Source organism: Pistacia vera, unplaced genomic scaffold, assembly GCF_008641045.1.
Source record: "Pistacia vera cultivar Batoury unplaced genomic scaffold, PisVer_v2 Contig69, whole genome shotgun sequence".
Classification (NCBI taxonomy): Eukaryota; Viridiplantae; Streptophyta; class Magnoliopsida; order Sapindales; family Anacardiaceae; genus Pistacia; species Pistacia vera.
In genome coordinates this window covers 295,770-311,913 of record NW_022196545.1, presented here as the reverse complement: position 1 = coordinate 311,913, position 16,144 = coordinate 295,770, and the positions used below count along the sequence as shown (strand labels likewise).

Here is a 16,144-nt window from a genome sequence, read left to right as displayed (position 1 = left end):
ATCACCCTCCACTGCAAACACAGGAATCCCACAACACTTCTAACTTGATTTCCAAAAACATTGAACAAATAAACAGAAAACAAAATCAAAATGAAAGATCATTATACCCACGCTTTCACAGAACTCCAGATCCCGCATCAAAGAAACTGCAACTCCATTTCTTTCCCTTCAGTTCTCTCTCCAAACCCAACAAATGTTCCGTTTTCTTTATCTCTTTTGACCAAAACCATTGCCACCCAGAAACAGTTTCTTGATTCTCTACTGCATAGAGCAGGAGCTGTGCTTTTTAGAGGGTTTGATTTTAAGACAGCCAAGGACTTCAACGACTTTGTTGAGGCTTTTGGGTACGAGGAGTTGCCATACATGGGTGGTGCTGCTCCTCGGACCAACGTTGTTGGTCGGGTTTTTACCGCCAATGAGTCTCCGCTTCATCAGAAGATTCCGTTTCACCATGAAATGGCTCAGGTTAGTTCAGGGACCGAGCCACTACGGCCGACTGGTGGACTCATGCTCCCACTGACACTGGAAAATTATTAATCCAATTCTATTTTGTATTCGTAAAAAAAGCCCCATATTTTAAGCTTTGATTCTTCTTTTCTTTCTTATGATTGAATATAGAATACATCAATAAAAACAATCAATACAGTTTATAATTTTAAAATTAATTTTTTTTTATCCATAATGACTAAATTCTTCGTCTATTCAAAATTAAAGTTTTAACTAGTGCCTCAAGTTTTTTATTTTATGATCAATTTTTCGTACTTTTAAACTAATTTTTTTTTATATTTCAAATTTTTCTTTTAGTTTGCCCGTGCTAAATCAAAATCTTTGCTCCTGTCATTGGGTTGGTTAGTGTGTTTTGTTATTTAAAAATAGAATTTTGAGGTTTTTTTAATTGTTGAACTTGTTAAGGTTTTTCACATGGGACTTCAGAGTGCGTTTACAATTTGAGGATTTTGATGTTATTACTTTAGAAGTGATTAAAAGGTAAAAAGCACTGTTTTTATAATTGGACCCGATGCTGATCCCCAGGTTGGGGGATCCGACCCGATGACACTATATTGACATTAGCATGACGTAATAAAATTTTAAAACTCTAATAATTAATAAATTTCATACTAACGTCACCGATTCTCTAACCCGACGGTTGAACCAACAATTTGACACTGTTCCATCAATTCAGTCCCAGGTCAATCTTGTCCAATGGCTAAAACCCGTTTCAGCCATTCACTAGATAAGATTAGNCTTTGATTCTTCTTTTCTTTCTTATGATTGAATATAGAATACATCAATAAAAACAATCAATACAGTTTATAATTTTAAAATTAATTTTTTTTAATCCATAATGACTAAATTCTTCGTCTATTCAAAATTAAAGTTTTAACTAGTGCCTCAAGTTTTTTTATTTTATGATCAATTTTTCGTACTTTTAAACTAATTTTTTTTTATATTTCAAATTTTTCTTTTAGTTTGCCCGTGCTAAATCAAAATCTTTGCTCCTGTCATTGGGTTGGTTAGTGTGTTTTGTTATTTAAAAATAGAATTTTGAGGTTTTTTTAATTGTTGAACTTGTTAAGGTTTTTCACATGGGACTTCAGAGTGCGTTTACAATTTGAGGATTTTGATGTTATTACTTTAGAAGTGATTAAAAGGTAAAAAGCACTGTTTTTATAATTGGACCCGATGCTGATCCCCAGGTTGGGGGATCCGACCCGATGACACTATATTGACATTAGCATGACGTAATAAAATTTTAAAACTCTAATAATTAATAAATTTCATACTAACGTCACCGATTCTCTAACCCGACGGTTGAACCAACAATTTGACACTGTTCCATCAATTCAGTCCCAGGTCAATCTTGTCCAATGGCTAAAACCCGTTTCAGCCATTCACTAGATAAGATTAGAGACCGGTTCTCAGTGAAACTGGCTAGTCCAATCCGGATTTTAAAACCATGGTAAAAAGTGCTTTTTGTGGTTAATTCTTAATGTTTGACTTAATTACATAGGAACAACTTCTAGAATTTTGTTTTTACTCTTAAAAAAGCATTAATCCTTTGAATTCATACAAAGAAATTTATTATTTTTAAGTCGGTATTGAAGTTTTCCGGTCTTTGTTTTGGACTCACTGGACTTATTCAACAGCTTCCTGAGTTTCCGTCCAAGTTGTTCTTCTTCGGTGAAATAGAGCCCAGTAGCGGAGGACAAACTCCTTTAGTTCTTAGCCATATTGTCTATGAAAGGATGAAACAGAGGTACCCTGAATTTGTTGAACATTTAGAGCAACATGGATTGATTTATACATTGGTGCTAGGAGAGAATGATGATCTTTCATCACCAATCGGCCGCAGCTGGAAATCTACATTCTCGACTGATGACAAGAGCCTGGCTGAAGAAAGGTTTGTGTTTAGATCATCTAACTAAAACATGTGATGCTTGCTGATTTATCAAGACTCATAGAAACATGTTTCAACAGGGCTGCCAAGTTGGGAACGAAATTGGAGTGGATGAAGGATGGTGGAGTGAAAACAACCATTGGTCCAATTCCAGCTATTAAGTATGACAAATTAAGGCAACGCAAAATCTGGTTCAACAGCATGGTACCTGCTTATATTGGGTGGAAAGGCGAGCAAAACGATCCTGTCGAGGTGACTTTCGGGGATGGCAAACCATTGCCAGCTGATATAATCTATGATTGTCTGAAAATCATGGAAGAGGAATGTGTTGTCATTCCTTGGCAGAAAGGTGATGTTTTGCTGATAGACAACTTGGCTGTGCTCCATGCCAGAAGATCATCCAATCCTCCGCGCCGCATTTTAGCTTCACTTTGCAAGTAATGAAGGTGAAGCCCTTTCCCCCCATCAACTTTGTTACAAACTTTTTGAATCATGGGGTGGGTGGGTAAGCCCTTTCCCCCATTTATTAATCGTTGATTATATATCAACTCTTCTATGCTTTGCAAGACATAAAGATATGTATAATCTTAATGAGATTCGGGTTGTTGACATAATATGCCTCAAGATCATCGCATTTATAGAAATGAGAGGAATTGAAAAAAAACAACTCTGGCTAAATTTTTGTGGCAACATGGATCGATCCACCAAGACTGACTAAAAGCATTAGCTTCACCACCACATCAAGATGTCCCTTTCTGCTGGCTATGAAAAATGCACTTCCATACCTTGAAGCAAGGTCGTGTGTAACTCTGTAATACTAAATATTTATGTATATGGACCCTTAAAATGGAAGCTTTAAGCAAGTCTTCATTAAAAACTTTAGGATTTAAACTTTGTGGTTGAGAGAAGATAAGTGTTATTTCAACCACGTTACAAACTTCTAAATTTTGGGGTGGGTGAGAATATTTTAAAGAAATGGTTAATATCTAGTCACTCTCCTAGTTTGAAAAACTATCAATGACACCCTCAAAACCAACCAACCATTAAGTACATATTCTGTGACAAGAGAAGGGTTGAATGTAATTTTATTCATGAACACATTGAATTTACAAATTTAACATGTCTCTTCGTATGATTTGATTTATATTATTCTGTTATTCATCTCCATATTTGTTGTTGTCTCTAACTGCTATCTGATTCAAGCACAGTGCAATGGAGAGAATCCATTCTCTTGGAACAAAATTAGACCACACCTGCGATATGTTCTGAAGAATTTCTGCCCTATATAACCCACGAAAATGAGTTCAACAAACACATTGATCAGCTCCATCATTTGTTCCAGATTAAGAGTGAAATTTACTATTAGCTTTGTCTCCCATTTTTTTGGCAACATGAAGAGCAGTTAAATCAACCCTATCTTCTTGAAAGTTCATCCGCCAAGACCAACTCAACATAAGCTTCACCACATCAAGATGCCCCTTTCCTGCCGGCCGTGAAAAATGCACTTCCATTTTCACATAAGTCTTGTAGCTATACAACGTCCTTGGCTTTCTCTTGACAACAAGCTTCATGCAATGGAATCTCTAGCTTCTTGTTCATAGTTGCAACCATGTCAGAAGGGAACTCAGCAATAATCTTCAGAAATCCAAACCGCCTGAACCTTGAAGCAAGGTCACGTGACATCTGTAACAATGTATTCAAAGTTTAATCTGTTCTTTGTTGGCAATTTTGATGGTCAAGGTAGTTTGTAATTCCTTTTCGTTTGACCACCCCAAATGATTGAGCAAGAGCAGCACGCTCTCTTGTTACTGTTATAAGTACATTACTCGAGTTCAGTTAAATCTTATGAGTTCCCTGCATTAGTTGACTGTAGTCACTGTACACAAGACAATGTTAGCATTAAATTCTCTGTTTCTATCCACCAAACAAACTGCACTGCATTCCTGTTGATGGATTGGTGGATCAACAGAACCTGCTACACAACTTGTCACTTCAAATGTCCAATCTTTGAGTTTCCCAAGGCGGCAAGGCAACAAGCTGGCAACATTAATTGAGAGATTAAAGATTAAAATGAACGGAGAAAAGCTCTCCCAATAATTCACTGACACCCTGATGTTATTTTAATTAAAGCAAAGATTTTAAGATTAAAGTGCTGAATCATGAGAGATTGCTTTAGCATAACTTTGCTTCCTCTAGTACAGTGGATTAGCATTCTCTTTCCAGCCTCTTGAGACCATGAAAATGACACAGATTAAAGAAATTTTAAATTTGTATAAAAACTGTGAATAAATAATCAAAATTTTACAACATGTTAAGACACACGTTAAGAATACCTTTTAACGAATTATATGATTTGCATTACACCAAAATTTTCCCACACAAATGAAACTTCAATGAGATACATCAATTAAGACTGAAACAAGAGGGATAACAAAAAACAAGAAAAAGAATTTGTAAGAACCTATTAACACCACTACATAGCCACTTTAAATCAGTTCTACTATACACACATAGCTATAAAGATGGAAAAAGGAACAAGTGGGGTAAAGAAAGAAAGAAAGAAAGAAAAAATGAGGATATTAAAGGGGTGGGAGAGAATATATTGCCTCCATTATTATCTTCCTTGGACAAGGCCACTAAAAACTTGGCTGTTCCCAGCAAGGGTTGCTTCCCACTCCACAGAGGACAAGAGGATCTGTGACAGAGAAATTACGACTTGCTTCATGTCCGGACGAAGGATAGAATCCTCATCAACGCATTGCTTCGCAAGCATGGCCACCTAAACAAGAAATATTCCAAGAAGAAACAAAGAGGTGAGTCACTAGACTTAACTTGTACATGCAATTCCAGACTTAACCTGTCTATTCAAAGGCTATATCATGCTCCTACTTCTCTTGTCATTTACAGTACAAGGACAATCATTTTTGTTTTGTTTAAGGTTTCAATCTAATTTGGATGTCAGCTTTATCGGTTTTCTACCGACACGTCATTAGGTGAGGACTATGAACAACTGCATGTTTTTATAACAATCTCAATTATCTTAGACCCCAAGAGATCAAAAGGTGAATAAATTTACCTTGAATACACAATCATGGGGATACAAATCCATCAAATTAGGGTCGATGTAATCTTTCAAGCTTGACATGCTCATTGAGTCAGGTGAGTTCCTAAGTGCTGATAACATCTGCAATTTAACAAACGTCAACGGAATTCAGTGAGTCAAATAGCATCAATATTGCTGTTTGCTTAAGTAAAGAGTTGCAATAGAAATCATAATGTAGTATCACAAATAATAAATGAAACACATCCACAGAAGACAGTTGCCAACATATCTGATGAAACGTTTATTTTTCCATAAGTATTTGGTTCAATGTTTATTGATAATACAACATAAGTTTCCAAGTTCGGATGTAGTTTTACGTAAGCTCCCATCTAACTGTCAACCATCTGCTGAAATGGAAATGCCTCTTGTGCTGACTATCTGAAGTGTTTTGTCTTCTGAAATTGTTTCTTCCAAATTTTTTTTTTTTTTTTTTTAAAGAAAAAAATATATATGTACTTGTATTAATCAAAAAGGCCATGTTCCTTTAAAAATATATACTTGTATTAGTTGGAAAAAGGATTTACAAAAAGGAAAAGTGAAAAAGATGTCCATACAGACAATTTTAACTTTATGCACAAGACCAGAGTATACAGCTTGGTCAAATTGGTTTCTAGGAAGACGCCTTTCTCATAAGTTCTATGTTTATCCACATATTGAAATAAGTTTTCAGAATATGCAATAACTATACTTACAACAGATGCTAATGACCGTCTCTCGTGATTTTTTGTCACCATGCCTTCAGTTCGTATGATGGCTTCCTTCCCCGATATGATCTCAAAAAGAACAACACCAAATGCATACACATCACTTTTGGAAGTGGCCAGGCCATCACTCAAGTATCTGCAAATACCATAGCAGAACAGTTGGAAAAGCTGAAGTACTTGTCAAGGACATGTAAGTAGCCAATTAAAAGTATTATCACTTACTCTGGTGCCAAATAACCAAATGTACCAACAACTTTGGTTGCTGAGGCTTCTCCATCAGTTGTTTTTCCAACAAGTTTTGACAACCCAAAATCTGAAATCTACATGCAAGAAATAAACTATCATCAGTGAGATACAATCATATATACTAAGCCCTGAAAAATGAAAAAATCAACTAGATGTAATGAGCTAGAACCTTTGCTCTGAAAGCATCATCAAGTAAGATGTTGCTTGTCTTAATATCTCGATGGACGTAATGGGTTTTAGTGTGTTCATGGATGTATTCAAGACCTCTAGCAGCATCAAGTGCAATCTGTAACCTCATGATCCAAGATAATGATGTATGACCTTCAAGTAAATTAAACATTTGCACTCATAAGTATCATGAAACCTATTATTGCAGCAAGCAGTACAAGATGTGGCCAACCTTGAAAAAGGTTAGGCATAACATCTTTTCAGAAAACACACACAAACACGTGAAAAAAGGTTAGGGTCACTTTGATTTTCACTCATTGTGAGTCTTATATCAATAAAGGGATTACTCAAATCATGTCAAGCAAAATCTGACACCAAAATCAACCAGAACCAACACAAATATATTCAATTAATCTTACCTTTGTTCTGAGGATCATGTAAATGGCTTTTGAGTGAACCCTTTTGGGCATATTCATAAATAAGAAAGAGCTCATCATCTGTAGCTGCATAGCCAATCAATTCTACCTTCAAAAATTTTAATCAAGATAGGAGTCAATTCTTTGAACCTCTGAGAATAACAAGCTTCACATTTCATACAAATTGGTCATCATTGAAATCACAAAGAGCTTTACCAGATTAGTATGATGAACTTTGCACAGGATTTTCATCTCAGCCATGAATTCTTTAGTTTTTGTAGCAGTCATCCTTTTGATAGCAACTTCCTGAAAGTATAAAAATCCACATTACTAGTTGTGCAATGACGAAAATATACTTTTCCTAAACAGGAACTGTAATTTGAAAAAGATGTCAAGTACTAAGAAGTAAGAACCTGGTTACGAAGGTTGCCATAGTACACAGAACCATATGTTCCATGTCCAAGAAGATTTGAATCAGAGAACCCATCAGTTGAGAAAAGAATATCATCATATGTGAAAACTACCGGCTTCTCCATGTCAAATACGTCAGTGCCAAGAGCTGCAAGAAGTGAGATTAGAATATCAAGCCAAGGATGCTAAGCTCAAAACTGAAAAAGATATAACCATATTGATTGATGAAGGAAAAGAGAAACAGTTGAAGCCCCTGATATCGTTAACATTGCAAAAATTCATAAATTTAGTAGATGAAATTAAATAATGAGAATAAAACAAATAAGTAAATGAATTTTCCATATGATGTTTCAATAGGCAACCGAGTCATGTACACCAAACAAATATTATTGTGTTCTGATTTAAGTAACTTAACTCTGTTAGTAACTTAACTCTATTAAACAAGGCCTAAATGAAAATGAAAAAAATCATGAGATGAAATGTGAGGATCAAAATTTAACTTGAGAGTAATCAACAATTTGAACTGTAAATACCTTTGGGGATGGTAACTGGAGGGTGGCTAGCTTCAGCAGTAGTCTGCTTGTTGTCCCCAGACTTGCTGCCGACATACCTTCCTGAAGCACAACAGAAACTAGGCTTCCGAAGAATGTGAAACTTTTGGGAACTCTTGCCACTGCGATCTTTAGCAGAATTTCCTCGGCCTTCAGTAAAGCAGCTTGAAGACCTTAAGCAAATACAGCCAACTATGCTCAATACAATTAAAGCAAGTCCAGCCCCCAAACCCCCAACAATCCATCCATATGGCACGTGATCCTTATGATCAACTTCAATAGCTGCAAATACATAGTCAATGAGTCATTATATTTCTCAACAGCTCATAGATAAGCAATACATACTTAGTCATAGAGATCTAGATAACATTTTAGCTTAAAATGTTCCAAATACATTTAAACCACATAGGTAAAGGTTTAACTAAATTTGGCAGCTCTCAATCTCATTTCATCTCTACTAAATCCAATTAATAACTTCAGCTTTTGAGCATAGACACTATTAGAAACAAATTATTCATTTCCCTCAAATTTCCATCCTTTCTTGAATTAATGTTTATCAATTCATACCTTCAAAGGTATCAGCAGATGGTGCTGGAACTGGAGCAGGAGGACTATCATTCTCCACAGGATAAGGCTCGCCAGGAACTACAAAATAAAATAAATTGAAATATAAGACACTGCTAGGAACAGTGACATACCACATAAGCATACCTGGAAATGTTTAATTTAATTTGCAGAGCCAATAAGAAGAAGAATACAAACAATATACATTATAAACTTGAACCTAGTTTTCAAGCTCTCTTCTTTTCTTTCTGCTTTTCCTTCTGCGAGGATAACGGAAAAATCTGTATCGACAATAGATTCCAGGGCTTCACTCTTATACACTTTTGTTAACATAGAATGTTTAATGGTACTAGCAACGAAAGTCGATTGCATAAAACAACAGGATTTTGCTTCAACATTCAGCCTAATGTGAATGGTCTGCCATATTCATGCTCAACTCAGCCTTCTATTTCGTGCCTACACTTTGGAAAGACCCTAACTTTTCGAAATTTATCTACATGAAGAAGTTTGTAAGACAACATTTTTTCACTCGTTGATCAAAGTTGTTAAATGTTCTGCCTTTTCTATACTTTCACGCTAAAGACTTATTAAGGTACAGGTCCAGTTTGGATGCATAATCTTGGCCTCAAACTCTCTCATAAGCATTCTAAATATTTTCATTTCCAATTGATTTCCAACTAAATGAACAATCCAAACTCACTCTCAAAGCAAATCCTGAAGCCATGACCAAGCTTCCGAACAGAACTCAATAGCAATATGCTTATAAACCAGCTCCATCTACTAGAATCAGCAATCCACAAAATTATAAATTAAGGACATCGACCACTAACTTTGCTTGATTTAAAAAGTATATTATAGTGCAAATCATATAATTCATCTAAATTATACCAATATCATCTTAAATTTGCCAACAGTCACCCTCACTAATCTGATCCTCCATAATCTAACCCAAAATTCAAACCTCCCCTACCACACAGAACCATAAAACTATATCAAAAAAGGGTAAAAATAGCAAAAAGACTAGGATCAATATACTAACCTGAATTCAATGGAATGTAGTACACATTACCAACAGTAACATTATTAGGATTCCCAATCCCATTCGCTTGCTCAATACTATCCATACTAATTCCAAACCGGCTAGCCAAAGACTGCAAAGTATCCCCCTCTTTCAACACATAGCTCATCAAATAATTCCACAACGCACTTGAACACCCACAATACAGCCTCAACGACACCACTTCCCCAACTCTAGCCATCCTTGAAGTACCGTTCAAGAAACCAAGCCCATCATATGCATTTACAACCACATCATACACATACCCTCCATTGGATTTCACTGTAAATGTTGTGTTGGACACATAATTCTTTGTCGTTGACAAACAAGAACAATTTTTCTTCACAAAAATGTAACCATTACCATTCCCCTCCACAGTCACATCCCCTGGTAACACATCAAACATGCTTTGGATCACCGCTAGTGTCTGGTTTGGCTTCATCTCGTACGCCAAAAAAGATGTGCATAACCTAGTTGTGTCCGTACAATTCATGGGTTGTGTGTTGTAGGAACATGAACAAAACTTGATTTGTAAAACAAGAACCAGAACAGAGAATGAAACCAAGAAATGAAAACGTTCAAGAATCATTTTTTTTAAGTTTCAGCTATGACTAAATATGACTAAAACTCAAACCTCAGCTTATACAAACTCAAAAGAAGAAATTTTGAGCTAAACTCAGAGCAGAAAAACAAAAACTTTAACCAAGCAAGTAAAGAAAAATAACTTCTTTAGATAAATGAGTGAAAGAATGGTAGATTTAACTCAAAGGGTAGTAACTAAAACAGGAATTGGATCAAAAATAAATGAAAAAATGGAGGTGGGGGAAGTGAGAGAAAATAAATTAAGGGGGTCTAAAGGACAGAAGAAGAAAGGAATGAGGAAGAAAGTCGTCTGAGGAAAGCAAAAACATGTTATGTTTATATGCAAAGAGTTGTTATCTTGTATGGTATTGTCTTGTTTTGTTCTGGTTTTGTGTTGTTTCGCACTCAATCTGGTAACTGGTGAACGAGCATGAGACTGTAAAAAGAGAAAGCGACTTTCAGACAAAGAGAGAGAGAACCACCCACCTGCAGATATTTAGGTACCACTTTTGTAAAAGCCTAAAACTACCCCTTGTTAAAAAAAAATTTAAAAAAAAAATTAATTTTTGGGAAAAATCCTGTTCCATCTTTTAAATTGTTTATAAACTGTTAATGTTCATAAGAATTATAATTAATTTTTTAAACCTACTGGTATTTACCAAAGGAATTTCACTTAAGTGTAATTATAACAATATTTTTTTATGTTAAGTTTCGAGTTTTTGTTTTAAACCACTTGTAGATGCTCAGGTGTTTTGTTATAGAACTCTTTAATGTATACAGGTTTTAAGTTTATTATTATTGATCTTTAATTTCAAGATCGTGGAGATTAATTTAGTTGTACAAAATTGATTCGGACACTCCAAACAAAAAAAAAAAAAAAAAAAGGTTACAAGTTTTAAAATAATAGTGAAAACAATTTGGTAAATATAGGATCATTTTAAAAAATAAATTTTAATAATTTATTAACATTTTTTTAATATGCAAATTGCCTTACTGAACTTTTTATTATTTTCACTAACTGAAGGAGGTGAGACAGTAAAATACAAAATATTTTAGCTTCTCCAACATGAAGAGTTTGTTAAAATAATAATCGAAATTGGATGAAAATAATTTATTTATTTATTATTACTATTCCAAAAAAAAATAGAAATAAAAGATTAAAAATAAGAAGGTAAAATCGGAAATTGATGTCACGAGAAGAGTAAGAAGGGTGGTTTTGGGAAAAGGATGGCACAAGTTGCGAAAGCTGGACTCGCCGGTGACACTTTGTGTGGCTCCCACACACAAAATCTCTTTTCATCGCCGCTTTATTGGCGACTGGTCATTTTGGAGTCTCTCAGTCAAATGGTAAATCCTCGTCGACTTTGACCCCGTAATCCGACACAAGAAAAGTTATAGTATGTTACGCTACTTTTGCATCTATTATAGAGCAAACATTGGTAATCACAGCCGTTGCTGATGATCATCAAATCATGAGGAACTTTACACTTACTTTCGAAAATCCCTTACAAGGATAAAGAATAGTTAATGTTTAATCATTATTAATTTACTTTTATAATTAATCTATTAATGTAAATAGTTTTACCCAAATTTGTAAGTATTAATACTAATATTAATATATTTGAATTTAAAGTGTTTAAACATAATCTTGATAAAATTTATATCAAATGTCTTGATTAAATAATAATAATAATAATTTATTTATTTACTTAATTATTAAGTTATTACTTATAAGGGTGTAAACCAAAACAAAAAGTGAGAGTAGTTAATGTAATGGTGCAAGAGACAGGGAATGGCAGCTCAAAAATGGCGATGAATTGGAAAGCATGAAAATCGGAGAGTGGGGGGTTTGACTAGGTAGGGCCACACGTGGACAGGAGACAACTGTAAAATAAATAAATTTTGTTAGAGATCTACAAAAACGCCAACAGATACCCAAACACAACCCCAAGATTCCAGAGAGATATATTATAATTTAATTTATAAATAAAATTCTTTCTTATTATTTATTTATTATTTCTCTCTTTTTCTTTTATAAATTTACTTTTATATTTTTAAATTCCAAATTAAAAATAAACCCTTTCCAATCGATTTTTTTTTTAATTAAGAAATTGTGGGATTTTTTTTGAATATTTTAGATATTTTAAAACAAATAGAAATATTTTTACAAAATTTAAGACATTGTTGGAAACCATGCATTATGATTCCCAATTTGTGGAAATGAAATGGGTTCTTTTTTTTTTTTTTTTTTTTTGAGATTATAAAAATCTTTTTTCAAGATCCTATGAAATAAAAAAATATATAAATGAAAAAGAAAGTCCAAAGAAATCATCATTGGTTCCAGTTAAAATGTCAAACAAATAAGATTTTCAATTAAATTGTTCTCGTGACTGTCTCATTCTTGCAATTTTAGCATGCCCTAAAATTAATTAAATTAATTATTAATGTACTAAAGTCTATGAGAAAATAATAACTCATGCTCACTTACAATAATGGCCATAATAAATGTAATTTATTATATGTCCTTTTTAATAATGAAATTTCTATCATCTTATAATAGAGTTCCAAAATTAGTAGTATTTAGTTTAGGTATTGGATATCTTAATAAGTTGTTTTTTTTTTTTTTTTTATGATTTTAAATTCGTTTTCGAATAATGCATAGAAATTGTTTATTTTCATAAAATTTTTTTTTAAAAACAAAATATAAAAAAATTTAATTTTATTTACAAAGTTAGTCAATGATTTTATATTAACAGATTTCATTAACCTAGAATAGTAATTTTAAAAATATATACGCAGCCTTTAATTAATGGTTTTTATTTAGAGTTAATGACATTAATTCTTCTTAAGTATGATAAATCACAAAATTTATCTTTAGGTATATAAATACAAGAATACCTATGCCATAAAATTTTAGATATTAAAATAAATCGTTAAAGATAATTTGGTAAATATTTATTGATTTATAATAAGGTTTGAAAAATTTTGTTATTACATTAAGACGTAATAAACGACTTTTTTTTCCACACAAATAATGTAAAAAAAAAAAAAAAAACCTTCGACAACAAACAAAAAATCAATCACCCACAAAAAAAACCCTAACAAAACAATAAACAAGACAAAAGTCCAGAACCCCAAAAACACGCAAAAACAACAACCCACAAAAATCCCGCTAACACATCCGATTAACGAAACCAAAAAAAAAAAAACAAAAAAAAACAAAAAACAAAACCTAAACTCAACAAAAAAAAACAAAAAAAAAAACAAAAGAAACGACTTTTTTCCACCTAAATAATGGTTCAATGACACTTTTTTACTTACAGACTTTAAAATATCATTTATTATCAAATTTATATTTTGTTTCCTATTCTCGCATCGTTGCAATCCCACACACTATCATTTTCTTCCCTAATTATACTCACAAAAATCCCTCAACCACTATCATTTTCTGACAATCAAACATTAGAGTTTGCGCAACTGGGGCTCCTAACTTAAATTCTAATCAATCTTAACCATTAAAATTTAACTTTTGACTACTAAAAACTTATGACCTTCCTTTTTCAAAGCTCCAAGTTATTATTTGGGGGGGGGGGGGGGGGGGGAAGTCAGTAACTCTACATTAATAACAAGTCTAATTAGATACACCTGATGAATTGATTTTCAAGCTAAAAAACAAAAGATTAGGAGGATTAATGGGGCCATTGTCCACATCAAATGCATGTGGATTTGCCAGCTAGAAGACTAATCATGTGACATAATAAATAATAATTTATCATATGATATGAAACTTTGTAATTAATGAATTATATATAAAACATTGGTTTTTTATTTTAATATATAATGATGTTAATTGTTTGTTTTATTATTTTGGGTTTGATCACTCATCCTGTCATCCAGACTGGATTTTGGTACCCATTTTGTTGAAGTCTATCTGTCTCTACTTTAGACCCCACGAACTTTGGATCTTGTTTTTTGCTTTTTATTAATGTTACTCCCACTTTTGGATTTAAGCACTTCTTTATTTAATTAATGCTTCATTGTTAGTACTAGTTATTGTAAATCAATAACCATGCTTACTGTATGATTGTCAAATGACGGATATTATAACGATGAGAGTTGTGCTAATCATCTATCAAAATTAGTCGATACATGTAAACTGGTTCAAACACTCATCAGCTGACTCAAACACCTATTTTAAAGAGAAAAGTGTAAATGTCAGATGTATCATAATTCGTTATGTTATTCTTAGAAAAATAAAAGTGATTTATCTCATATATGATATACCTATAAGATCTTCTTAATGATTTTAAAAGAATATATATATCAAAGAATTTTATACTTTTCATAAGGTTTTGATAATCTTAAAAGATAGTACTAGAGTTATTTTGGTTTTTTTTTTTTTTTTTTGTTCTTTTAGGAAAATGAATATAAACAAGCTTTTCAATATTAAATTAGAATTTTTTTTTTTTTAAAAAAAAAATAAAAAATGATATTAATGCTAAAGCGAGAGCGTATATATATTGGATATATGTAATCAGCCCATATGACTGAGTTAATTAGGCCATATAACACTAACCCATTCTGGGTCTGGACCTGTGGACAGAGCAATTAAGATCCAGCCCAACTATTTAAATCCGAAAAAACTTATGAAATAGTCATGCCCTGCCATTTCATTCCACTGATGTGAGACCATTTTGAAATAATCATCATGTCACATACGTGCTAATTTTCCATTTATCAATGTTCCTGACAATGATCATCAATAATAATCAATCTCTATAATTCGTCAATAATTACCGTCAGTCAATGGTTTTGAAAACCGGCAATACATGTTATTGTTTTTTAGACAATCTCACCATGTCAACAAAATGAGTTAGCAAGACTGTCTCGAGTGAAAAATTATTTCAATCCATTGTATTAGTGTGTTCTTTTAGTAACTTATGTCGTCGTAAGATTCATGAGGTTTATGAACATTGAGCCGACTTTGGCCCAACGTAAGATTGCTTTGCTGGGCTGGATCAAGTAGTAATATTGATGGCCAGAGGTGGCCATGACCACTGTCGAAGAATAATTCCTTATTGTAGTATTAAATATTTTATTGATGCCCAGTTGCTCCAATTATCAATATCTTGCTTTTTTCACCAGCCATGCCTCTATCTCTTTCCCCTCTCCTTCTTCTTCTTCAGTCCTATTTAATATTTACAGGAACTAGAAGGAAAGATTTTTAACACATACGGGAGCAAATAATTCTTGACTCAAATAAAACGTGTCTCTGTAGTAACGAAGACAAAAATTGAAAACAAAAGATATTTTATTTCTGTATCAAATTTTCTCCTTCAGAGTGAAAACGAAAGAGATATTGAAAAACTGGGAGGATTCTGCAGCCACAGAAATTGTGTTAAGATTGATGCTGGAGTGCATTTATGGCCAATGTGACGGTTGGCCTGATTATACTATTCAAACTTTTTGCTTTTTCGCAGTCACAGCCAGCGATTTTTTTTCTCATTCAAACATTCTATAAAATTTCAATCTAATAGTCGATATTCTCGGTATTAAAGTATATTGATATCGATCAATTGTGAATTATTGTGCAAGCGACTGTTTAAATCTAGATAAAAGCATTCTAATTGTGACCAATATGGATTAAATTATTCCAAATCACTCCTTTTTTTTTTTTTTTTTTTTTTTTTCCCATAAACCAACCTTATATATAATAGTTTTGATCAAAAGTTCAAAAAAGGTATTGTTGGAAATTTGAGCGAACCTCATGGGTGTTTGTAAATTACTGCACCTTAGGTCGAGGGACTCCCCACTTATAAACCCAAGACCCCCTTCCCCTTCCAGCGTGGGATATGTGATACTTTGCTCTAATATGATGATTTGACAGACAATTGCAGACACATACGTTTTTAATTTATTCTATTCTTTTGAAAGCCATTATAAT

The 16,144-nt window shown here is 33.1% G+C and overlaps 2 protein-coding genes across 2 annotated transcripts; one reads left to right on the top strand and one right to left on the bottom strand.

Moving 5' to 3' along the window:
* The first annotated feature begins 73 nt into the window (after positions 1-73).
* LOC116113760 (clavaminate synthase-like protein At3g21360) lies at positions 74-2,993 on the top strand. Its single transcript, XM_031399925.1, has 3 exons — positions 74-465; positions 2,148-2,401; positions 2,479-2,993. The coding sequence occupies exons 1-3, from the start codon at positions 91-93 to the stop codon at positions 2,837-2,839; spliced, it is 990 nt and encodes a 329-aa protein (XP_031255785.1). The 5' UTR covers positions 74-90; the 3' UTR covers positions 2,840-2,993.
* Positions 2,994-4,709: 1,716 nt separating this feature from the next.
* On the bottom strand, positions 4,710-10,624 carry LOC116113734 (lysM domain receptor-like kinase 3). Its single transcript, XM_031399895.1, has 11 exons — positions 9,601-10,624; positions 8,565-8,642; positions 7,980-8,279; positions 7,449-7,594; positions 7,252-7,341; positions 7,039-7,144; positions 6,621-6,772; positions 6,428-6,525; positions 6,194-6,341; positions 5,475-5,582; positions 4,710-5,177 (listed from the first exon to the last, which is right to left on the bottom strand). Exons 1-11 carry the CDS (start codon positions 10,205-10,207, stop codon positions 5,013-5,015), a joined length of 1,998 nt encoding a protein of 665 aa, XP_031255755.1. The 5' UTR covers positions 10,208-10,624; the 3' UTR covers positions 4,710-5,012.
* Positions 10,625-16,144: the final 5,520 nt, after the last annotated feature.

What these genes read in the sequence shown, in the direction of transcription:
- LOC116113760 (XM_031399925.1), top strand. Translation starts at nt 91, where the DNA reads ATGAAAGATCATTATACCCACGCTTTCACAGAACTCCAGATCCCGCAT. An exon ending in TTCACCATGAAATGGCTCAG is followed by an intron (nt 466 to 2,147) that starts GTTAGTTCAGGG and finishes CTTATTCAACAG; the next exon opens with CTTCCTGAGTTTCCGTCCAA. An exon ending in AAGAGCCTGGCTGAAGAAAG is followed by an intron (nt 2,402 to 2,478) that starts GTTTGTGTTTAG and finishes ATGTTTCAACAG; the next exon opens with GGCTGCCAAGTTGGGAACGA.
- LOC116113734 (XM_031399895.1), bottom strand. Translation starts at nt 10,207, where the DNA reads ATGATTCTTGAACGTTTTCATTTCTTGGTTTCATTCTCTGTTCTGGTT. An exon ending in CTACATTCCATTGAATTCAG is followed by an intron (nt 8,643 to 9,600) that starts GTTAGTATATTG and finishes TTTATTTTGTAG; the next exon opens with TTCCTGGCGAGCCTTATCCT. An exon ending in TCCAGTTACCATCCCCAAAG is followed by an intron (nt 7,595 to 7,979) that starts GTATTTACAGTT and finishes CACTTCTTGCAG; the next exon opens with CTCTTGGCACTGACGTATTT.